This window comes from Rhincodon typus, chromosome 25 (genome assembly GCF_021869965.1).
Source record: "Rhincodon typus isolate 14 chromosome 25, sRhiTyp1.1, whole genome shotgun sequence".
Taxonomy (NCBI): domain Eukaryota; kingdom Metazoa; phylum Chordata; class Chondrichthyes; order Orectolobiformes; family Rhincodontidae; genus Rhincodon; species Rhincodon typus.
In genome coordinates, this window is record NC_063356.1 from 39,159,176 (window position 1) to 39,175,217 (window position 16,042).

General features: G+C 43.4%; 1 protein-coding gene across 1 annotated transcript in view; it reads right to left on the minus strand.

The window, feature by feature from the left end:
* Positions 1-1,556: 1,556 nt before the first annotated feature.
* Positions 1,557-16,042, minus strand: part of LOC109916670 (peptidyl-prolyl cis-trans isomerase FKBP5-like) — a 74,834-nt gene continuing 60,348 nt past the window's right edge. The window contains exons 8-9 of the mRNA XM_020516405.2: positions 8,438-8,677; positions 1,557-1,935 (exon numbers count right to left, since the gene is read on the minus strand). Coding sequence (XP_020371994.2) covers positions 1,837-1,935; positions 8,438-8,677 — 339 coding nt within the window. The 3' untranslated portion in view covers positions 1,557-1,836. The remainder of the gene's footprint in view (positions 1,936-8,437; positions 8,678-16,042) is intronic.

The window sequence follows — 16,042 nt, forward strand, 5'->3', positions numbered from 1 at the left end:
CTACTTTTGCGTTCAATTGCCCTCATGCTAAATACTGGCATTCTGTTGGCTCTCCTACTCCCGTTGGCTATTTCTGGCTATTTCTTCCAGCCATGTCTCAGCTCTAAAATTTTCGTCTCAGTTTTCAAATCCCTTCATGACCATACCCCTCACAAACTCTTCCAAGTCCATAACCATCCAATCCTGTCTTCCACCAGCTTTAGGCTCATGAACAACCCATTTGCTCCAGCCCACCATGGCTTCAGCATGGTGAGTAAGACATCATGCTGGCTCAGCGGTTAGCACTGCTGCCTCACAGCGACAGGGATCTGGGTTCGATTCCAGTCTTGGGCGACTGTCTGTGTGGGGTTTGCACATTCTTCCCATGTCTGTGTGGGTTTATTCCGGTGCTCCGGTTTCCTCTCACAGTCTAAAGATTAGCTGGATTGGCCATGGGAAATTGCCCATAGTGTCCAGGGATGTGCAGGTTAGTTGAATTAGCCATGAGAAATGTAAGGTTACAGGGATAGAGCAGGGGGTGGGTCAGGCTGGGATACTCTTCAGAATGTTGGTGCAGACATGATGGGCCAAATGGCCTCTTTCTGTACTGTAGGGATTCTGATTCTGATTCAAATCTAGACTTTAAACTTGATGTTGCCCTCCCTAACTGTCTTCATCTCTGCGTTTTCCTTGAAGACACTATTCCAAACCCAAATCTATCTTCATAACTGGTCCTCCTGACTTTTAAGTAGCTTGCTGTAAATGGTTGTGTGCTTACATCCCTTAAAAGCACTTTGATGCATTTCACTGCATTAAAAACACTACATACGTAAACACAGTTGTTATTTACTTAGGTTTCTTTGACGGAACAGCTTAAGATACCAATATAAATAATTAATTCATGTAGAGCGCAGTGCCTTGCTTAGTCCAATAAATAGAATTCTTGCAAACTAAACAAATTGTTAAATTGAATCTGATCGAATGGCAGCAGCCACAGTTTAATTGGTTAGATACTAGATCAAGGCCAATTACACAAGACCATTCCATCTTCTCCAAGGGCTCAAAGTCCACATTGGATTCAGAATGGTGACAGCCACTGAGTACACAGTGAAACATGATTTGGAGACACATGATGAAAGTGTTTTTCATGAATGCCTCCTCCTGTTTTCAGTATAAAAAACAACTGCTTTTTATTCTCAAAACACACAGAAAAACCAAGCGTGTGTAAATAACAGCGGCTCCTTAGCCATTTGAAATTGTGCCAAACTATTTCCGTGATTCGCACTGACTCTTTCAGTTATGATAACTTCAGAAAGCCACTTAATACAGAGGATGGTGGGGGGCAAGTGGAAATTCTTTAGGCAGCTCCTATCTTAAACATAACGAGAAGCTCAGCTTTCACTTAATGGAACAAGCTCCTTAAATGGAAACACTACGTTTCTGAGGAATAGGGATTGTGCCTTACTCTGGGAAAATGTACACCTGGGAGTGAATCAAAATGGAAGGCTACACCATTCTCAATTGAGCTCTATCTCAGGAGTATTTGATCTCTTTGTTCAAAGACAATAGCCAGAGCAGACGAATTGTAATCTTTATTTCTGTTAGATTCTGGAATGATTTGAAACACATTTTCATTCAAGGTTATGAAGTATAACTGCAGCTCCCTGGCAAAAGCTTGGACTCACAACTCTCATATTGACTTGCTGAACTTGTCGTTGTCTCCAACTATAATAATCCTTTTGTTCCCTTCCTTTGACAGGAAGCATTTCATTGCCCTCTTAAAAATGGGGCACTGTCCTACATTGATGTGCTGGAGTACAGTTTGTAGCCTACTCATGTACCAGATGTTTCCCCCCTTCATTCTGCTTCTCTGGCTTTCTTTTCTTCAGGTGGATCTTCTTCCACTTCTTTAAATATATTCCTTTCCCTCTGCCTTGAACATTTCCTGGTTTCTCCCTGCAAGACACAGTCAAGGGGTTAGAAGGAGTCACTGAGACCACAAAGAACATGTCTTCCTGCTGCACATTCTGTTCACCGCACAATTCTTCACTAACATCATCAGGGAACAGAAATCTGCCATCCTTATCCAGTCTGCTCTCGCAGGCCCACAAGCCACTCAGTTTAAGAGTCATAAAATCAGTGTGGGAGCAGAGTATTCAGCCCATCAGGTCCACATTGTCTCTTTCAAGAACATCCCAACCAGACCAACGACCCCCTCCCCCCAAGCTATCCCTGTAACCCCACATTTCCGATGGTTAATCCACCTAGCCTGCACACCCGTGGACACTATGGGCATTTGGCATGGCCAGTCCACCTAACCTGCACATCTTTGAACTGTGGGAGGGAATGAGAGCATCAGGAGGAAACCCACACAGACAGTCATCCAAGGGTGGAATCAAACTCGGGTCCTTGGTACTGTGAGGCAGCAGTGCTAACCACAATGCCACTGTTGGGTTGGGTAACAAATGCTGGCTTTGCCAGTGATGTCGACATTCCATGAAAGAATAAAGTGGACAGGCAAGTAATCTCAAAATTGTCCTTGCAATGCGCTATTCTAAAATTAACCACCAGTGATGCTCAGTTCCCTGATTTGTCAGCTAGGATTGAGGCCGTGGGAGGAAGGCACATTAATCTTACAATCTCTTGTTCCGTAGCAACAAGAGTTGGGGCTTTAACACTGGCTTATCTACATCACAAAGCTTGTGACAGAAAAGCAAACTACAACTAGCCAATTGCTTCTGAAAATGAATTATGCAAGAAATGCATTTGATTAAAACTGGTTGCTTAAAGTTGGCTGAGTTTTGTTTCACACATGATGAATGGATAGGATGGTTGTAGGAGGGACAAAGTGCCCAATTATATCCTAGCAACAAGAGGTAGGAGCAGACGGTCTTAGGACAAGAGGGAGGATCAGAAGCTAGATTTGGGTCAGAGTTGGGATGCAATGAGCAGAAGAGTGGAGGTTAGCTGGAAACCCTGGGGAGGTCTTCTAAACACAGCTCAGATTCAGAGATGAGCAATTCAATATTAACTCCATTGCTCTGCTCTTTCCCCAAGGTTCTGTTTGTCTGTGCTTCTATCTATTCTTCCTTTAGAAGATGCACTGATCTCTGTCTCAAGCACATGGTTGAAGCCTTTAGGACTAAGGGAAAAGCATTACATTTGTACAGCACGTTACATAGCTTCAGGACATCACAAAACATTCTACAGCCAATGAAGTACTTCTGAAATGTAGGGCAGAACCTTCTTGTCTTCTGACAAGAGACCCAAGTTACCTCTTTTTAGAAGGACTACTTGGCCATGAGCCATGGAGCAGTGGTTACTGTGAGAGTGGTATGGGGGAGTTGGCAGTAAGGGCAGAGGGATGGCTTTCTCCAGGCCCTACCTTCCCAATGTCAGATCTCTTAATCAGACACACATTGCCTTTGTCTACCCAATCTGGAAAACATCAAGCTGGCCACACAGTATAACATACAGCATGCATGACATGCCCGCTCACTACTGCACTGATACTAATGGTGTCAGGGTGAGGCCTTTAAGTGGTTCACTAATGTTCTTTAAAGATGGAAATCTGCCATCCCTACTAGGTCAGGCCTATACATGACTCCAGACCCACACTAATGTCACTCACTCTTAACTACCCTCTGTCATGGTCCAGCAAGCCACTCAGCTGTATCATACATGAGATAACAAGGTGTTGAACTGGATGAACACAGCAGGCCAGGTAGCATCAGAGGAGCAGGAAGGCTGACGTTTCGGGTCGGGACCCTTCTTCAGAAATGGGGGAGGGGAAGGGGGCTCTAAAATAAATAGAGAGAGGGGGAGGCAGTGATAGAAGGTGGATAGTGAAGCAGATAGGTGGAGAAAAGATGGACAGGTCAAGGAGGTGGGGGTGAAGCTAGTAAAGGTGAGTGTAGGTGGGAAGTGGGGCTGGGGGTTGGTCAGTGAGGTGGGAAGAGCGGATAGGTGGAAGAGAAGATGGACAGACCAAGGAGGCAGGGATGAGGGGGTGGGGGGCTGGTCTTGGGATGAGGTCGGGGGTGGGGAGATTTTGAGCTCGTAAAGTCCACATTGGGGCCATTGGGTTGTAGGGTTCCAAGGTGGAATATGAGGTGCTGTTCTTCCAGTTTTCGGGTGGCATCGTTGTATCAACCTGGACCACTGAGTTTACAGTTAAGCACCACAAATGACAATGGCAAACAAAGTCCTGTCAACCCTGCAAAGTTCTGCTTACCAAGGTCTGGGAATCTGAGCCAAAGTTGGGCAAGCTGTCTCTCAGACTAGCAGGCCTGACACATTCGTACTCAAAAAATCATACTTACAGATTATATCCTAGGCACTACCAGCACTATTCCCTGAGTGTATATTTGCTTCCTTACATCTAGGGTAGCAACACAGAGGCATATGTTCAGGAGGGAGTTGCCCTGCAAGCTGTCAACATTGACTCCAGACCTCCTGAGGATTTCCACTTACTGCCTCTTCCCATACCAAACAGCAGAAACAGCATGTGATAGTCAGGGCTATGTGATCCCATGACAAATGCATCAGATCTAATGCCTGTAATCTTGCCACATCCTGTCGTGAATAGTCACTCCCCAACAGTGTAAAGCCTCTCCATCATCTACAAGAAAAATGTTGGGTGTATAATGGAATATTGGTGACTTGTTTGGATGGGTGCAGTTACAAAATACTCAAGACTCTCAATGCCATCTAGGACAAAGCAGCCTGCTTGACTGGTACCCCATCTACCAACTTAAGCATTCACTCCCTCTATCACTGTCACAGTGACAACAGTATGTACTATCTACAAGATGCACTGCAGTATCTCATCGAGGCTCCTTCAACAACATCTTCCAAACCCGTGACCTCTATGACCTAGAAGGACAAGGGCAGCAGATACATTGGAATACCACCACCTGCAAGTTCCCCTCCAAGCTTCACATCATCCTGATTTGGAAATACATCCCTGTTCCTTCTTGTCACTGCGTCAAAATCCTGGAACTTCGTGCCTAACTGCATGGTGGATCAACCTACAACCCATGGAGTGGTTCAAGAAGGCAGCTCATCACCAGCAAGGCAGTTAGGGATGGGCAATAAATGCTTGCCCATTCAACAGTGCCCACATTCCATAAGTGAGTAATAAATATCATTGACAACTTAAAAATCTCAATTGGCAGGGTGTCAGGAAGTCCAGCCATTGGACTACCCTCCCAAATCAATTTGATCATGGTCAGAAAGGGGACATGTTTCAGATACATCAGAGCTCCAACTCATTAAATTCCAACTCTACCTTGAAGCATGTCATAGGAGGGGGCAGAAGATTTGGCCTGTAGTCACTGCTGTAATATAGGACACACAGCAGTCAATTTCTGCACAGCAAGCTGCCACAAATGAGATAAGTGATTAGATAACAAGGTGTAGAGCTGGATGAACACAGCAGGCCAAGCAGCATCAGAGGAGCAGCAAAGCTGATATTTCAGGTCTGGACTCTTCTTCAGAAAGTGATTAGATATTCTTTTTCAGTGATATTTAATGGAGTCAACATTCTAGCCAGCAAACAGGGTGTAAGTCCTAAACACTTCTTCATATAGTGCTGTGTTTACGTCGGACTGATTTGGTTTAAGATGATGGCAGGCAGAAGGAATTAGTTTAATTTGGCGTTGTGTTCAGTACAACATTGTGGGTCGAACGGCCCATTCCTGTGCTGTACTGTTCAATGTTCTATGTTCTCCTTTGATGGTGCAGCATTCCCCCCACACCCCATGGAAGTGTTTGGCTACGTAACGCATTCCAATCCATGGAGATAGGATAACCACCAATGATGTAGGCGCTTGGCTAACATGTGAGTGGACAGAGTGGTTACTGCATTGGCAGAATGCTCATGATGAGAGTTTCTAAAGAACACCAAGTAGCAGCAATGTTACGTTGCAACACTGGCCACACTTCAAAGTATATAATTGGCTATAAAGTGCTTTGGGATGTCATGATGTCATGATAAATGGCTTTTAAATGTTGTAATTGTACCAGCCTCTACCACTTCCTCTGGCAACTCATTTCACACATGCACCACCCTCTGCATCAAAAAGTTGCCCCTTAGGTCTCTTTTATATCCTTCCCTCTCAGCTCAAACCTATGCCCTGTAGTTTTGGACTCCCCTGTCCTGGGAAAAAGACCTTGGCTTTTCACCCTATCCATGACCCTCATGATTTTATAAACCTCTATAACGTCACCCCTCAGCCTCTAACGCTTCAAGGAAAATAGCCCTAGTCTATTCAGCCTCTCCCTATAGCTCAAACCTTCCAACCCTGGCAAAATCCTTGTAAATCTTTTCTGAACCCTTTCAAGTTTCACAACATCCTTCCTATAGCAGACAGAAGAGAATTGCATGCAATACTCTGAAAGAGGCCGAACCAATGTCGTGAAAAGTGGCAACATGACCTCTGAACTCCTATACTCAATGCACTGACCAATAAAGGCAAGCATACTGAATGCCTTCTCCACCTCCCTGTCTACCTGAACATGCACTCCAAGGTCTCTTTGTTCAGCAACACTCCCCAGGACCTTATCATCAAGTCCTGCCCTGATTTGCCTTTTCAAAATGCAGCACCTCACATTTTTCTAAATTAAACTCCTTCTGCCTCTCCTCAGCCCATTGACCCATCTGATCAAGATCCCATTGTACTCTGGAGATAACTATCTTCACTGTCCATTGCACCTCCAATTTTGGCGTCATCTGAAAACTTACTAACCATACCTCCTGGGTTCACATCCAAATCATTTATATAAATGACGAAAAACAGCGGATGTAGCACTGATCCTTGTGGCACACCGCTGGTCACAGGCCTCCAGTCTGAAAAGCAACCCTCCACCACCACCCTCTGTCTTCTACCTTCAAGCCAGTTCTGTATCCAAATGGCTAGTTCTCCCTGTATTCTGTGTGATCTAACCTTGCTAACAAGTCTACCATGAGGAACCTTGTCAAATCCCTTACTGAAGTCCATATAGATCACGTTCATAGCTCTGCCCTCATCAATCCTGTTCGTTACTTCTTCAAAAAACTCAGTCAAGATAATGAGACATGATTTCCCACGTACAAAGCCATGTTGACTATCCCTAATCAGACCTTGCCTTTCCAAATACAGGTAAATCCTGTCCCTCAGGATTCCCTCCAACAACTTGCCCACCACTGATGTCAGGCTCTCTGGACTATAGTTCTGAGGCTTTTCCTTACCACCTTTTTTAAATAGTGGCACCGCATTAGCCAACCTCCAGTCTTCTGGCACCTCACCTGTGGATCTTGATGATACAAATATCTCAGCGAGGGGCCCAGTAATCACTTCCCTAGGTTCTCACAGAGTTCTAGGGTACACCCGATCAGGTCCCAGGGATTTATCCACCTTTATGCATTTTAAGATATTCAGCACCTCCTGCTCTGCAATATGGACATTTTCCAAGATGTCGCTATTTTCTTCCTCATGTTTACTATCTTCCATATCGTTCTCCACAGTAAACACTGATACAAAATACTCGTTTAGTATCTCCCCCATTTCCCACAGTTCCGCACACAGGTGGCCTTTCTGATCTTTAAGGGGCCCTATTCTCTCCCTAGTTACCCTTTTGTCCTTAATGTATTTGTAAAATCCCTTTGGATTCTCCTTTACCCTATTTACCAAAGTTATTTCATGTCCCCTTTTTGCCCTCATGATTTCCCTCTTAAGTATACTCCTACTGCGTTTATACACTTCTAGGGATTCGCTCGATCTCTGCTGTCTATACCTGACATATGCTTCCTTCTTTTTCTTGACCAAAACCTCAATTTATTAGTCATCCAGCATTCCCTACACCTACCAACCTTGCCCTTCACCCTAACAGGAACATCCTCTCTCTGGACTCTTGTTATCTTATTTTTGAATGCTTCCAGCAGTCCTTTTACCTAAGAACGTCCACTCCCAGTCAACTTTTGAAATTTCTTGCCTAATACCGTCGAAATCGGCTTTCCTCCAATTTAGCTTTTTGATTCAGTCTATCATTTTCCATCACTATTTTGAAACTAATAGAATTATGGTCACTGGCCCCAAAGTGCTCCCCCACTGACACCTCAGTCACCTGCCCTGCCTTATTTCCCAAGAGTAGGTCAAGTTTTGCACCTTCTCTAGTAGGTACATCCACATACTGAAGCAGAAAATTTTGTTGTACACACTTAACAAATTTCTCTCCAGCCAAGTTCTGAACACTACGGCAGTCCCAGTCTATGTTTAAAAAGTTAAAATCCCCTACCATATCCACCCTATTATTCTCACAGATAACTGAGACCTCCTTACAAATATGTTTCTCAATTTCCTGCTGACTATTGGGGTGTCTATAGTCCAATCCCAATAAGGTGACCATCCCTTTATTATTTCTCAGTTCCACCCAAATAAAATTTCCCTGGACGTATTTCCAGGAATATCTTCTGTACCTTCGAGTCTCTGTCTGCAAATTTTTGGAACATGTTGGCATAAATCTTCTTGTTCCGCTCATGGTGCTCCTTTATTCTGTTCTGACACAGCACAATTTGAGCTTTTGCAGCCTTGTTCTCAGGGTTGACTTGTAGCACCTTCTGGAAGTCAGCCTTTGCCAAATCAAATTCATTGACGCAAAGCCTTGCTTCGCCACGTCTGTATAGTGCTTTCTCATTGGTTCGGTCAATCTCTAATGCCTGTGTGTATATAGAAAAGAAGGTTGAGTTTCACAATTTGACTGTAAATTAGCTGTTATACTAGCATCTTTAATTTAGAGTCATTTCAGTCGAAAACAAAATATGTTTCACCAAGAGATCTAACAAGAAAAGTGATGTTATGATTCCCAGTTAATGGTAAAATGGAGAAGTCAGATCCCAGCATTCTGACTTGATAAACCATTAGTTTTATATTTCCAATTTGTTTAATGTGCTGGTCAGTCACCTGATTTACCTCAACAGAGAACAACAAAACAGAAGTTTATTACACAAAATGAAAGAAAACAGTGAAAATTATCTCAAAACATTCATTAAAAGAAAGTTTCAAACAATTACCTAACCCCTATACATTTAGTCCAGGGAAATGATATCCCTATCTCAATTCTCTAGGGCTGTATTTAACTGTTACCTGACAGCTTCCTTGGGCAAATGTTCTCAGTTCTAGTAAGCTGCAGATTTCTAACTCTTCGAGACTCCCGAATGGTATGTTGCCTCCCAGGTGCACGGGTCAGGAATATCTCGGATCGACTGCAGGATATTCTGAAGGGGGAGGGTGAACAACCAGCTGTCGTGGTGCATATAGGCACCTGTGATATAGGTAAAAAACAGGATGAGGTCCTACAAGCAGAATTTAGGGAGTTAGGAGCCAAGTTAAAAAGTAGGACCTCAGAGGTAGTAATCCCAGGATTGCTACCGGTGCCATGTGCTAGTCAGAGTAGAAATGAAAAAATAGGCAGGATAAATGAGTGGCTTGAGACATGGTGCAGGAGGGAGGGGTTCAGATTTTTGGGACATTGGGACCGGTTCTGGGGGAGGTGGGACTATTACAAATCGGACGGTCTACACCTGGGCAGCATTGGAACCAATGTCCTAGGGGTGCTTTTGCTAACGCTGTTGGGGAGGCTTTAAACTAATGTGGCAGGAGGATGGGAACCAAATGAGGAGGTTAGTGGACAGTAAGGAGGTAGTAACTAAGGCCTGTAAGGAACTAGATAATTAAGTCAGTGTGACTAAGGGGAAGAGTAGGCAGAGAACAGATGATGAACGCAAAAGGACAGGTGCTCTGAGGTGTATTTGTTTTAATGCAAGAAGTGTAGTAGGTAAGGCAGATGAACTTAGGGCTTGGATTAGTACCTGGGAGTATGATGTTATTGCTATTACTGAGACTTGGCTGAGGGAAGGGCAAGATTGGCAACTCTATATCCCAGGATATAGATGCTTATAGCGGGATAGAGAGGGAGGTAAAAGGGGCGGAGGAGTTGCATTACTGGTCAAAAAGGATATCACAGCTGTGCTGAAGGAGGGCACTATGGAGAACTCGAGCAGTGAGGCAATATGGGCAGAGCTCAGAAATAGGAAGGGTGCGGTAACAATGTTGGGGCTGTACTGCAGGCCTCCCAACAGCGAGCGTGAGATGGAGGCACACATATGTAGACAGATTATTGAAAGATGTAGGACCAACAGGGTGGTGGTGATGGGAGATTTTAATTTTCCCAACATTGACTGGGATTCACTTAGTGTTAGGGGTTTAGATGGAGCAGAATTTGTAAGGAGCATCCAGGAGGGTTTTCTAGAGCAGTTTGTAAATAGTCCAACTCGGGAAGGGGCCATATTGGACCTGGTGTTGGGGAATGAGCCCGGCCAGGTGGTTGAAGTTTCAGTAGGGGATTACTTTGGGAATAGTGATCACAATTCCGTAAGTTTTAGAATACTGATGGACAAAAGCGAGAGTGGTCCTAAAGGAAGAGTGCTGAACTGGGGGAAGGCCAACTATAGCAAAATTCAGCAGGAGCTGGGGAATGTGGATTGGGAGCAGCTGTTTGAAGGTAAATCCATATTTGATATGTGGGAGGCTTTTAAGGAGAGGTTGATTAGAGTGCAGGACAGACATATCCCTGTGAAAATGAGGGATAGAAAGGGCAAGATTAGGGAATCACGGATGACAGGTGAAACTGGGAGACTAGCAAAGAGGAAAAAGGAAGCATACATAAGGTCCAGGCGACTGAAAACAGACGAAGCTTTGGAAGAATGTTGGGAAAGTAGGACCAATCTGAAACGAGGAATTAAGAGAGCTAAAAGGGGTCACGAGATATCTTTAGCAAACAGGGTTAAGGAAAATCCCAAAGCCTTTTATTCATACTTAAGGAACAAGAGGGTAACTAGAGAAAGGGTTGGCCCACTCAAGGACAAAGGAGGGAAGTTACGCGTGGAGTCAGAGAAAATGAGTGAGATTCTTAATAAGTACTTTGCATCGATATTCACTGAGGAGAGGGACATGACGGATGTCGAGGTTAGGGATAGATGTTTGACTACTCTAGGTCAAGTCAGCATAAGGAGGGGCAAGTGTTGGGTATTCTAAAAGGCATTAGGGTGGACAAGTCCCCAGGTCCGGATGGGATCTATCCCAGGTTACTGAGGGAAGCGAGAGAGGAAATAGCTGGGGCCTTAACAGATATCTTTGCAGCATCCTTGAGCACGGGTGAGGTCCCGGAGGACTGGAGAATTGCTAATGTTGTCCCCTTGTTTAAGAAGGGTAGCAAGGCTAATCCAGGTAATTATAGATCGGTGAGCCTGACGTCAGTGGTGGGGAAGCTGATGGAGAAGATACTGAGGGATAGCATCTATTTACATTTGGAAGAAAATTGGCTTATTAGTGATAGGCAGCATGGTTTTGTGCAGGGAAGGTCATGTCTTGTCAACTTGATAGAATTCTTTGAGGAAGTGACAAAGTTGATAGATGAGGGAAGGGCTGTAGATGTTATATACATTGACTTCAGTATGGCGTTTGATAAGGTTCCCCACGGTAGGCTGATGGAGAAAGTGAAGTCGCATGGGGTCCAGGGTGTACTAGCCAGATGGATAGAGAACTGGCTGGGCAACAGGAGACAGAGAGTTGTAGTGGAAAGGAGTTTCTCAAAATGGAGAACTGTGACCAGTGGTGTTCCAAAGGGATCTGTGTTGGGACCACTGTTGTTTGTGATATACATAAATGATCTGGAGGAAGGTATAGATGGTCTGATTAGCAAGTTTGCAGATGAAGCTAAGATTGGTAGAGTAGCCGATAGTGAAGGGGACTGTTGGAGAATGCAGCAGAATATAGATAGATTGGAGAGTTGGGCGGAGAAATGGCAGATGGAGTTCAATCCAGGCAAATGTGAGGTGATGCATTTTGGAAGATCCAAATCAAGAGCAAACTACACGGTAAATGGAAAAGCCCTGGGGAAAATTGATGCACAGAGAGATCTGGGTGTTCAGATCCATTGTACCCTGAAGGTGGCAACACAGGTGGATAGCGTGGTCAAGAAGGCATACGGCATGCTTTCATTCATCAGACGGGGTATTGAGTGCAAGAGTTGGCAGGTCATGTTACAGTTGTATAGGACTTTGGTTCGACCACGTTTGGAATACTGTGTACAGTTCTGGTCACCATATTACCAAAAGGATATGGATGCTTTGGAGCGGGTGCAGAGGAGGTTCACCAGGATGTTGCCTGGTATGGAGGGCGCTAGCTATGAAGAGAGGTTGGGTATATTAGGATTACTTACATTAGAAAGACGGAGGTTGAGGGGGGACCTGATTGAGGTCTACAAAATCATGAGAGGTAAAGATAGGGTGGATAGCAAGAAGCTTTTTCCCCAGAGTGGGGGACTCAATTACTAGGGGTCACGATCTCAAGGTGAGAGGGGAAAAGTTTAAGGGAGATATGCATGGAAAGTTCTTTACGCAGAGGGTGGTGGGTGCCTGGAATGCGTTGCCAGTGGAGGTGGTAGAGGCGGGCACGGTAGCGTCATTTAAGATGTATCTAGACAGATACATGAACGGGCAGGGAGCAGAGGGATACAGATCCTTGGAAAATAGGCGACAGGTTTAGATAGAGGATCTGGATCGGCGCAGGCTTGGAGGGCCGAAGGGCCTGTTTCTGTGCTGTAATTTTCTTTGTTCTTTGTTCTTAGCTTGAACATTTTACCAATTAAACACTTCTACTGACACAATTTGTTCCCTGAACTTCCTGAATCCTTCTTCTGGGACAGAACCTAAACTGGCTTCGAAACTCAGCACTAGTGTCTTCTAAATTGGACTGAAAATCTTACTTCTGAACTGATATTTTTATTAAAAAATCTTTGATTCTTCTAAATTGTAAACAAAGCTAATACCCTTACATATTTACCCTACCTATCATAAACAGAACACCTTTATGTTAACTGCACATGGATTTGCATTCCCATAAAACCATAGGATGTAAGAGCAGAAATTACGTCATTTGGCCCATCTGCTCTGCCATTCATTCATGGCTGTTCGGTTTCTCAACCCTATTCTCCCGTTTTCTCCCTGTAACCTTTGATCCCGTTGACAGTCCCCTGCTGTCTGGAGACTGGATTACCTCACTGGTCTGAAAGGGCCCTCTGACTTTTTATAAAAAAAGGAAAAACTTCACAAATGTAACCGACACCCACATGCCACTATTTTGAAATCCAAACTCTAAACAGCTATTTATGTATACATATAAACTGTACAAGTTTCATCACAACTTATAGAAGAAAATTCAGAAAGATTGTATCACAAACTGCAAAAAGAAAGATTTAATCCTTTACACCAGCAATATCCTTTACGGACACTCAACTCCAGTAAGGCACTACTCTTACCTTCATTCTATAATTCTTTATTCAACTGATAATATTGCAAGCAGTTTCCTTTCATATTCTGTTGGTATTATCCTCTCTTGTCATGCCACTGAGGCTCACAGATTCAAGCTAGTTCATTGAACTCTAAGGAAAAACTCAGTGCTTTTCCCAGACTTATCTATTTACACTGATAAAACAGCATTAGACTTCTTTCTACCTCTGATGGCATGGAGCCTGCTAGAAATAAAATTGCCATTGTACTGGTATGGATCTTTTCTCTCTGAACTGGACTTGCTTGTGCCCCTCTCCACTTCTCTCTCTCTCAGGTGGACATCTTAAATTAATAAAGACTTCAGCAATTATTTCACGAGGTAGCTTGTCTAGTTATTTAACTAAAGTCACATGATTTCTCGAAAATGCTGTTTTCAAGAAACAGCTAAATAATAATTTAGCTACTGCTAAATAAAAATGAGTTTCTGGCCCTTAAAGGAAGATTAGTGGCATTCATAGAAATTAAGACCAAAAACCTGTTTACCCCTAGTTTGGAACCCAAATTCCCAAATAATGATATATTCTACACTTTCATTATTAAGCTACAATATCAAAAGACAAATGAACTTAAATTCTTTAGGACTTGATTCCACTATATTCAATCGCCCATGACTGGTGTCTCTTGAATGATCCTGGACAGCTTGCAAAATATAAAAGAAAATCCTTTCAGCAATTTATTCTGAAGGTGTGTGCAATCACAGCATTTATCGCACATCTCTAGTAGCCTTTCAGAAGGAAATGATGATGCTCCTTCTTGAATGACTCCAGTTTGTATGCTGAAAGTGAAACCACAATATTGTTGGGTTGGAACTTGCTGTTGGAATTGGAACAAGATTTTGATCCAGCAAGGGCAAAGGATCACAGATCAAGGGTCATGATGGTGCAAGAAATACATCAGGAGAACAGGAGAAGACCACTCAACCCTTTGAGCTTATTCTGCCATTCAGTGACATTCCACTCATTGACTCTATCCAAACTTCTCAATGTCTCGGAAAGGCAGTCGACAAAGACCCCTCTTACCCTGGTTATAACCTCTTCCAAATTCTTCCATCAAACAGAAGATACAAAAGCTTAAACATACATTCCAGCAGGTTGAAAAACCGCTTCTTCCCCACTCTTATTCGGCTTCCGAATGGACCTCTCAAATTTCCAATCTAATGTTGATTTTGCTTTCTGTGCACCTTCTCTGCAGCCATAACTTTGTTTTCCTCACTCAGTTCTATCACTCTATGATCTTCGTATGGTACAATCTGTCTGTACCACACGTAAAAGAGACTTTTCAATGTAGCTAGGCACATGGGACAATAATAAATCAAACTTAAAAAAAATCAAAAAATAGATTTTTTCTGATCTTAACACTATCTTTTCGTCTTTGTGCAAATACTGGCACCTCATGCTATCTGCCACCTCTGCTAATATTGCCCAAGAGCTGTTGTGAGCTAATTCACTGTTACCAATCCTCCTATGTCTAGGATTATCAAACGCGCAGTGGTTAAGGATATACAATTGTGGAGATTTTACAAAAATGACAATGTTTTTCATTAACAAGAGCAATATGTACAGCTACATTATTAGTTAGGCATATTTAATACAGACTCTCACAAACTGTATAGAAAACATCAGCTCCCTGCAAAGGATTCACTATCCTCAGCCCTAGTCTGTGTTTGGCAGATTGGGTGGAACTAATGTTACTTCAACATGGCCTCTTTCAGAATCAGGATCTTATCCATGAGCTTTGTCTCCATACCCTTGTATCCCCAATCAAACTATATGTTACACAACACCTGGGCTATCAAGGGTTAAAGGGGATTAGATTGAGAATTTCAAGATTTTGTCTGGATAAAGACAGAAAATATTTCTGCCAGAAGTTCTGTAGAACACAGGGCAATACGTTTTAAAATCAGAGTGAAGCCATATAGTGGCTCAGTGGTTTGCACTGCTGCCTCACAGTGCCAGTGAACCTGGGTTCAATTGCAGCCTTAGGCAGCTGTCTGTGTGGAGTTTGCACATTCTCCCCATGTCTGCGTGGGTGTCCTCCCACAATCCAAAGATGTGCAGGCTAGGTGGATTGGGCATGCTAAATTGCCTATAGTGTCTAGGGATGTTTGGGTTAGACATGGGGAAATGCAGGGGTAGGGGAATGAGTCAGGGTGGGATGCTCTTTGGAGGGGCAGTGTGGGGTGAATGGCCTGTTTCCACACTGTATGATATACAGTGGTTGAAAGAAGTCTTTGCCACAAAAAGCAATTCATTTTAGTTTGTTAAATAACATTAAATCTGAGGTTGGTAGATGTTTGCTGACAAGGATATCCATTCTGTAAAATATAAATATTCCCGAAGGCAAGAGAATCACTCCTAATCAGGAAGCTTCAGACTGTTTTGCTGCAAGTTAGAGAAATCAAAACTGTTTTAATATTTCCTGACTGCTCAGCAGTAATGCAAGATTGGTGCTGCAGTCTAGCCTCTGATGTCGAAGGTGTTGTATTTAAGTTCCACTCCAAAGAATTGAACACATAATCTAGACTGATACTGTAATACACGGTGAAGACAATGATGGAGCTACCTGCTATCTTTCAGATGCCCAATGCTCTGGTTCAGAGTTGTAAGACTTACTGATCCAAGTGGTAACAGTGAAGCAGTGAAAGAGGAGTTTAGAGATAACAAGGTGTAGAGC